This window comes from Dioscorea cayenensis, chromosome 11 (assembly GCF_009730915.1).
Source record: "Dioscorea cayenensis subsp. rotundata cultivar TDr96_F1 chromosome 11, TDr96_F1_v2_PseudoChromosome.rev07_lg8_w22 25.fasta, whole genome shotgun sequence".
Classification (NCBI taxonomy): Eukaryota; Viridiplantae; Streptophyta; class Magnoliopsida; order Dioscoreales; family Dioscoreaceae; genus Dioscorea; species Dioscorea cayenensis.
Genome location: NC_052481.1, coordinates 17,906,962 through 17,916,467, shown reverse-complemented (window position 1 = coordinate 17,916,467; position 9,506 = coordinate 17,906,962). Strand labels below are relative to the sequence as shown.

Here is a 9,506-nt window from a genome sequence, read left to right as displayed (position 1 = left end):
GTCTTAATAGCATTTTTGTTCATTTTGCCCATAAATCAATATGAAATACAAGATACATTTTAATAAATTAATTTCATATGAATTTATTTTTTCACGGAGTATACAACACCATGCTGTAACAAAAAAGCCATGCCAAAATTGTGGCAAATATCCAAGCCTAAGGTATAGTATCAATCTTCGGGGAGCCTGCCAAGATGAGGAGATTTTGAAGCTCTATAGTCAACTGATGAGCATGCCATACATTTACACAACTCCCTCCAGTAATCAATTTTACAGTATCCGAATTGCTAATAAAGAATCTTCTAATCCTCGCACATTCCAAGCTGGCGTGGTATAAGGCAATGAGCAGAACTTTCACCTCAGCATCCAATTCCACCTTAACTGGTATCTGACAACATCCTGCAAAACATATAGTAAGATTCAATCCAAAACCATAGAAACCGGCAATGTCAATCTCTGTCTTAGAATTCCAAGTTATAGTAGACAAGAGACAGAGATGGCATGGCACAGGTTTGTTAAGGATACGTAAAAGGATAACCCAAGATATGTTGTAGGTCAGAAATTTGATATTATATTCACATTTATCAATGTACACAAACAAGTAAAAAGCACAAAATTGATGCATCAAATCAATGTAGTAATATCGTGTCAAAAAAAAAATATCAAAGCAGTAAACCGTGTTTCTAATGCAAAAACTTTACTCCAAATTTTGACTTTTGGCAAATGTGGAAACATGTGGTTGCATACCTCTTGAGAAGAGTGTCAAGTGCCTCGTCTATTGCAGTTGCTTCCTTCAACTTGTTTGCGGAATCAATGTCCCGATTCAGCAGGCTTAGGGCAACTGCCTGCATGTAGCATGCAATAGGCCAATCTGCATTAATGCGCTGTTGAATGCACTGTGCTTGCATGGCATCACGAAGGGCGTCGTGAGGTTGATCAAACATAAGGTAGCATAGGCTTCTCCTCACATACACAGTAGGTGAAATTACTTTTGCCCCATCTAGAAACTACATATTAAAACAAGTCCTTATGGTTAGACAATTGCAAGGTCAGATGAACAACATGATTTTCTATTTGACCCTTTTTATCACATATTTACAAGGATATGCATTACTACAAAGGAAAAAAAAAAAGGAAAATTAGTACAAATTTACCTGAGAATAGCACTCAAAAGCTGTCTTAAGATCTTTACTATTGAAGGCCAAGTCACCTTTCCACCTAGTCTGCAACATTTCTTCCATGTGTTGTGTTGAGTCTCTAAAAGTCAACTAAAAGAGAGAAGAAGAAATCCAAAATGACTGATGACATCTGATGAAGTATATTTTAGTAAGTGAGATCACACGTGTCATCAATTCACAATATTAGTTGGTATTCTATTATTAAAACTAAGGATTATTATTGCTAAAATATATGAATAACGTATACAAGTTAGTTAATCTATATCAACATGATTTTTCCCATATTAAAAGTTTATAAATCTATTCTAAACCTGAACTCCTACGTTGAATTTTACTTTCCTTCACCCCGTATGTCTTTTTTCTATTAATCCTTAATGATTCCACAATAGAATGAAACCAAGATCTTTCTATTTTTAGTAACAGCTATGAAGCCCTTCTCCAAAACTTGATAGGGGGTTTTATGGTAGGAGGCCATGAAACTCAAGTTCAGAATTTAACGTAAATAACCAAAAATGTTATATACCTCCCGACTTGTTGCATCACCTTTGTAGCCTTCGAAAACTAGAATCTGATGAATGGCTGGGAGGTCCATTATGGCAACAGCTTCAGCCATTTGCAAGGAAGTTGGTTGAGGAATTGGTGAGGTTTTATCTTGCTTGGAACTCCTCGACATTAGTAGGGTTTTATCTTTCGTCTGAGTCTTTGATGAGGTTTTATCTTGCCCCTGAGTCCCTTGCATTGCATTAGTTGGTGCCTGCATTGAATGTGACAAAGTAAGCATCAAATATCACTAATTTCTATAGGATTGGCTTTCCAAGAGATGATAGAATACATATCACAGCAGATAATGCCTTGCTGATGTTATTTAGAAAGAGCAAGCTTTTACCATGCTTGACAAGAAATGCATTAAAAAGAAATTAAAAAAAATAAAGCAACACAGGTAACATAAATATATATAGGCATAAAAAATGAAATCACAAGTGAGAAACCACTAGTAACTCACCACGAAATGCATAAGAGGCCGAAGGTTTGATACCATACTCCCGTAGTACTATTTATCAGTACTATTCACGGACTATATGCTAGGGTATTGTTTTGTTTCCTAGTCATAGTGTAGGTCCCCTGTAGGAGAAACTGTATTTTCTCCATTTCAGGGTTGCATGGTAGAAGAATTTATTCCTTGGGGGTCATTTTTTAGTATTGTTCATCAGCACTATTGCTGATCATGGTGTGGGTCCTCCGTGGAAATAACATTATTTCCACTCCTTACAGGGAAAATTTAACCCTAGGGATCATTTAACCACAGTAATATGTGCACCTTCGCATCTGTCTATCTTTTTGAGGGCACTTATCACTTTTGTTACATAAACATGACAACAAAATAAAAAAAAAAAAGAGAAAATAATTGAAATCACGAGTTGCTTACCCCAGCATCCCTGGCATTGCTTTGAACTTGTTCAAGGCTTGCAATAACTTGTTTTATAGTGGGTCGGTCCTTAGGCAAATATTGCAAACATTGAGAGGCAAGTTTCACCAAAGCAACTACCTCTTTAATGGAATATTGACCCTTCACACGAGAATCCATAAAGGTATGCATATTATTTCTCCTTATCTTGTCCAGGGCCTGGAAATAGGAAACATGAAACATGATTATAACAAATATATCACAAATTATTTTGAATAGAAATTAAGAAATGCAAAAGAAAATTTGGGTGTGCATAGTTATGATGATGCTTTTGTTTTGTATAAAAGTCAATTGCGTTGACTGCTAATTGACTCCTATGATTAAAATTGAATAAACATGTCTAAAATAGAATCAATAGAAGAAAAGAGGCAGAAACAAACTAATCTATGTGATATCTAGAACGGAAAAAAGCCTTACGAGGTCTGGTGGAATTTGTTTTCCGGTTAGTAGAAATAGTAGCACATTGCCAAAGCTGAATATCACGCTTTCAAAAGTGATCAATCCTACAAAAAGAAAAGAAATTACAGTAACTTCACACAATTATTTGGCTAAGACTTAATAGCATTTTCTTTACTAAAAAAGAATCAGAGAGCATGCAGTTAACTATAACATGGTCAAAGATGCCTACCAACTAGAGCAAATAAATTTTAGGCAATGGTAGGTCAGTACCTTCTACGTATTCTGGAGGAATGTAAGCAATGTTAGTGTTGTCACTTATTCCATCCCTAATATTTTTCACAAGACCGAAACAAGAAAGGCAAGGATTACCGGTCTGCAAAAAACAGAAACATCAATAAACCATCAAAATTGCTGCAGAAAAATGACATCTAAGGAGGCATGCATCATGTTTACTTGAATTTCTTAATTCATTTGTTAGAAAAGCGCAAGCACTCCACTATCACAAAATAAATAAATAAATAAATAAAAGCTTGCAGAAGCTGGATACTTTAAGAAAACATCTCCTGTAACTTCCTCCCCATATCTTTCACTTTATTCCTTGGAAGTGCTCCACGCAAAGTTAAGGGATTTAGAAGAAAATAACCAAATTAATTTCCGTATAAGCAACACCCACTTATAAGTTCTAATTTTCCTATTTAAAATATGAAAAAAAAGCCCTAACAAAATATCTATTACCACCAATAAGCAAACTCATAATTAGCATAGGATAACAACAAACAGATGGTCATGTGTAAGGGGGAGGTCATGGGTTCAAATCTTCCCCAACAAGATCGCTCCCTCGTATCGTCTCATACAATCGCTCACCCCGGGATTCCTATACTATTCTCATACATGTACATATATCATGACATCCGGGTTCCAAGATCTGTTTATATTCATAAAAAAAAGCGCTTTGTCGCTCTATTATTTAAAAAAAAAAAAAACAAAACAAACAAACAAACAAACAGATGGTCATGTGGCTGCTTAAAATAGTGGAGCATCACTATGGTAAGAAAAATTAAAAAAAAAACTTGAAAAATTTTATCATCAAGGCAAGGGAAATAGTCACCATTGTGTCGATAATATCAGAGGACCTAAAAGTTCCTTAGCCGCTTAAAATAGTGGAGCATTGTTATGGTAAGCAAAATTATGCAAACAAGTAAAACTTTATTGTCAAGTCTAGGGAAATAGGCACCATTGTGTTGATAATATTAGAGGACCTAAAAGTCTCTCGTAGCATAATAACAGACAGGTAGTCATGCGGCCGGTTGCTTAAAATAGTGGAGTATTATTATGGTAAGCAAAATCACACAACCAAGTAAAAAACTTTATTATCAAGGCTAGGGAAATAGTCACCGTTGTGTTGATAATATTATTAGAGGACCTAAAATTCCCTCATCAATTAAGCTAATAAATATGGATATTAAGAGAAGCCTTCAGTCTCTTATAAAATATCCTATTAGCTTAAGTTTTTAAGTTAAATAAAACCTACATAATATATTTGATTTACATCTAACATAAAATTAGCATTTTATTAGTCGGTTTTTGCAAGGAGGCCACCTAAAATAAACTAACACATAACAACAAGCACATTAGAGTAATTGATTATTATAATATAGATGAATTTGCCTGCGTCTCTAAACCGATCAATTAAACTTTTGGCTTGAATTGAACCAACATAACATGTTTGGTTTTTATATGATATATAACCTTAAGAAATAGATTTTAGAAAAAGTAACCATCATTGATATTTCACTTCTGTTTCTCAGGGAAATTATACAATGTAATATTTGAAGAGAAAACAATAAAGGTTGCTTGTTTAATTAATTGATTTCATTAGCATTATCTAAAGATCTATTTATAAAAAGATAATTACTAATATGACCTCATCAAAGAGAACTTTATATGAAGTCAGATCATGATACACAGTTCGCCCTTCATCACTACAGTATTCCAAAGCTTGTGCTACATAGCATGCGACTCTCAAGCGCCTAGACCACTCCATGGTCTCTGTTTTAACTGCGGAAACAATAAAAAAACATTTAATATCTTAAAACATGATGAAATGAAGATAAATGGAAAATTTGTATGATATGCTTATGGAACTTGTCATTATTATTCTCAAGAAATAAATTGATCAACATAAAGAAGCACATGTAGATCCATGAAAACGCAAATGAAATTGAAGGCACAAGAATGCCTAATTGTCACCAGGATATTAACTGATGACCTACATATCCTTATAGGGTTTTAAAGCTTTAACGGAAATAATTAAAATCATTGACACTCATTTTTCAGAAATACATGGTATCTTTTCCCACTAGTTGCTCCTTGGGTTTAATTTCCCAAGCAAGTTGGAAGACCATTGAAAATTATTCTATAAAAACCATTGGTCGTGCTAAGGGCTAAAAACAAATGAAGAGCTTGGAGGAGCTTAATAAAAAGCTAAATCTACAATAGGGGAGGATTTTCTAGGAAGATGTATGGAAGAAGAAGTATACCACAAGGAGATGATTTATGATGAGAGAAAAGGGGAATTCTTGCTTCCAAATTATCTTTATAAATCATAACTAATTTGAGTATTATTCAAAATACTACTGGATCCCTTACGTAAGATGTTTGTTTTGGGGAGGATTTGAGATCGAATCTCAAAGCCCACGAAAAATGATGACACAAATGCTTGTTGAGCTTACTCGATGCCTATGCACATTCTTGACATGTGCTTGTTGCATTTTGTTAAAAATAAAATCTTGACATGTGCTTGTTGCATTTCGTTAAAAAGGGTATTATTCAAAAATCTATGTTGTAGACTTTGGCTAAAACTAAGAACATGACAAATATATGGATGAGCTGGGCATCATGAAGAAATTATTAGAAGGATTTTGTCTTCTCCAGCAAGCCAGCAGAAAAGGGTAATTTTACTAGGGAATTGGACTTTCCAGAAATGTGAGTGAAGCGAGCTGCGCAGACCACCATCAATAAGAAATTTGTAAAAAGATTTGACAGTGAAATTTCCATTTTTTTTCTAGAGCCCAGGTAGGAGTATCTCCTGGTTGAGAGAGCAATCAGGAATAATTTCGAGAAAAGGAGATAACGTATCCGGAGAGACAGAAGGAAATAAAATCTCTAGATTATTTAGGTGTTGAGTAAATTGTCTGACCGTTATCCAAGGGGAGGTACATTGAGAAAAAAATGGTTGGCCAAAGGTCTTTGAGAAGAAGCCCAGCATGCCAACGATCGTACCAAAAGAATGTGCTAGAACCACATTTGATAGTTTTGTTTAGGCAAGAGCAGAAAGGTAGTAAAGTGGAGATCACTCCTGCCTAAAAAAAGGATTTATTTCTAGGTGGATTGTGGTACAAGAATCCATTTGCAACATTGATAGAATAGTTAGATTGAATGATTTTAGCCCAACCACAGTTTGGGTTACAGGAAGGGTGCAACAATCTAAACTCCTCAGATACCTGTGTCCTCTGTCACAACGCCTCTGAAAATCTAAATCATCTTTTTTCTCGAATGCGAATTCTCTAAACGTATCAGGGCATATTTCTCCCAAGTCTTGGATTTAAATTCTTCACCACAGTCAATCCCTCTACTGTGGACTACCTGGTTACCGATCCTCCTTTCTGAGCACCGTATTCTCTGGGACCTTATCTCCCGTGCAATCTTATTGAACATTTGGATTGAACGAAATACTCGTATCTTTCAATTGATTGCGTTACCGCCATATAACATTATGTTTAAAACTGCTAATATGATTTTTTCTTGGTTTTCAACAGCTGCTAATAGTCATCAGCAAACACTCAATGAGACTTCTCAGAAAATTAAGCGCTCTCTCAACTTCCTTAGCGCTAGATCCTCAACTCCAACCGGCGACTCCGATCTTGATGCTGCACACGAGTAGACACTCCTTCTTCTGACTATCTAGGCAGACCTGAGATGCCCGTGGTGTCTTCCGTCTTCTTAGATTTTTATCCTTGCTTTATTTCCTTTGTTGTATTTTGTTTCTCCTCACCACTGGTGAGAGGAGTTTTCTATTCTGTAATGTTGTTACTTTTCAATAAATCTGTGGTTTATCCACACTTATTTCAAAAAAAAAAAATTATTAGAATTTTATAAGTGCATGAATGGGCCCCATGTTGGGAGGTGTGGTTTATAGTTAAACTTAATAATAGGGTCTTAGACCAAAGAGCCCCGAGGCTTATTGACTTAACCCTATGCTTATATTTATGCCCTTTGTTTTCTTTGTCCCTAATCGATGTTGGACTATATTTTTAATTCCAACACCCCCCTTAAGTTCAATCAGGTTGTTTTATCTTTAGTTGAACTTGCCTTTTCTTGCTTAGATTTGTACACGGTTTGTCTGTCTCAGAAGTCACAGGTCTAGTTGCCTAGGCTTATAGGCCAAGCCTATTCTGTGCTTGTCTGTCTCAGAGGTCTTTTCTCTCTTTCTTATTTATTATTTTTCACTTATTCCTATTTTTTGTTGAGGATCTTTTATGTGCCGTGTGGGTTTTAGTTAAACATGATAATAGGGTCTTAAACCAAAAAGCCCCAAGGCTTATAGGCTTAATCCTATACTTATATTTATGCTCTTTGTTTTCTCTTTCCTTAATCAATATGGGACTATATTTTTAGTTCTGACAGAAATTATGTGTACCAAAGTTCTAGATTTCATCGGCTTCAGGAGACACAAGTACCACCTCCTTCAAAAAATTGCAAATGGTAGTTACAGACAAATCTTATTTTACAATGTTACATAATGAAAACAGGGTAAGAGATTTGCCCAGCATACTATTACACCAAACCTTTTCAAGCAACAAACAAAGTTGAGGGGAACTGCAGTGCCATTCCCTATGTAAACCAGATCGACTTATCTTCACTTGAAAGTTCTTTCCAATGGAGGAAATTACAGGAGCTATCTGACCCATGTGTCCAGAAATAGCCCGAAGCTTGGTCAGCTCTCCCGTCCTGTTTTCTGATGCCATTTTGGACACTCTAAAGAGATGCACTTGAAAAGATATTGTTTGAACCTAATTTTATCATGGTGGTGCAAATTTGGAAACAAAACTAAGCCATATGTTTGCTGAATTGAAGCTGTTGTGAATTCGGTGGAGGTTCCGCTTTTTATTTCAATAAATTTGTGGTTTATTTATATTTAATTCAAAAAAAAATTCTGTGGAGGTGACACGTTCTTACAAGATGGAGAAAAATCTGGATTTATAGCTCTAGTTAGTTTTATAAACACCATCCAAACAGAAATGTATTTTAATCTGTAATCAGTCCTTATAAACTCTGGCTTACTAGTCTTAAAAATTAATAACTAGTGAATAAGATTAGTTGCTCCAAGAAGGCTGAATTTGGCTAGCATAAAAAACTACCAATGCAGCTCCATACAACTGCTTTGCATGCAGATTCAAGCCAAGAGCATCAAACAGTGACTTAAAAAGAATCCTAAACTCCACTCAATAATATCACATCAAGAAATAACAAAGAATCTACTCAAAAAGAATCCTAAACTCCATTCAATCAAATCACATTAAGAAATAGCAAAAAAATCAACACAGAACCAAATAAATAACAAGATGTACGAGGAAGAACAAAACATACGGTTGAAAAGATGCTTGGCAAGCGTATCATTGGGCATGAACTCCGCCACAAGAAGCCGCTCATCCTCATCGCAGCAGTACCCAATCAAGTTCACAAGCCGCCGGTGTCTCAACCGTCCCACTGCAATCGCCTGCTCCTGCAAAACCCCACTCCAAATCTCTCACCAAGAATCACAACAAGATCACCAAGAAACAAGAACTTAAACAAGAACTAACCCTGAACTGCTCTTCATCAGGCCAGGCGTCCCAGGAGAACCTCTTGACGACTATCTGTTGGCCGCTATGAAGACAGCCCCTGTAGACAGAGTTCAGGACTTTAGCGCCGGCTTCTCTACTGGCGCCGCCTTCTGAGATGATGTTCTCGAAGGAGAATCCATTCGTCGCCTCCATAATCTCCGCAAGAGTGTAATGGGGGATGGGCGCTGTTCTTCCGGCTGGGGGCTGCGACGGAGGGTGATGAGGGCGGTTGGCATTGGTGTCGGGGGTGTGGTGGTGGTCATCGTTGTTGGAGTTGGGGTTCTCCGGTTGGGGGGAGGAGGAGACGCAGCAACCCATCGCCGGGGAGGTGTTGGAGATCACTGTTCTTGAATAAAGGACAGTCAATCCTTTCATGCGCTTTTTGGCTGACTTTACATGCTTTGATTTTAAAAATATCTGTCTGTTAAGATATGTATCATTTTCATTTATTTATTTATTTTAGTTATATTTTAACAAAATCTTTGCTTCCATGCACCCTCTATCTCTGCTTTCTAGAAATGCTACATCAATTGAGCAAAATTTTAGTCTTGTTTTATTAATATAGTATTTTTTTATATA

General features: G+C 36.1%; 1 protein-coding gene across 1 annotated transcript; it reads right to left on the bottom strand.

The window, feature by feature from the left end:
• Positions 1 to 308: 308 nt before the first annotated feature.
• Positions 309 to 9,245, bottom strand: LOC120271669 (serine/threonine-protein kinase BSK1-2-like). The gene is made up of 10 exons (XM_039278345.1): positions 8,907 to 9,245; positions 8,692 to 8,827; positions 4,967 to 5,100; positions 3,313 to 3,415; positions 3,061 to 3,146; positions 2,605 to 2,802; positions 1,702 to 1,932; positions 1,155 to 1,268; positions 748 to 1,007; positions 309 to 399 (listed from the first exon to the last, which is right to left on the bottom strand). Exons 1-10 carry the CDS (start codon positions 9,243 to 9,245, stop codon positions 378 to 380), a joined length of 1,623 nt encoding a protein of 540 aa, XP_039134279.1. The 3' UTR covers positions 309 to 377.
• Positions 9,246 to 9,506: the final 261 nt, after the last annotated feature.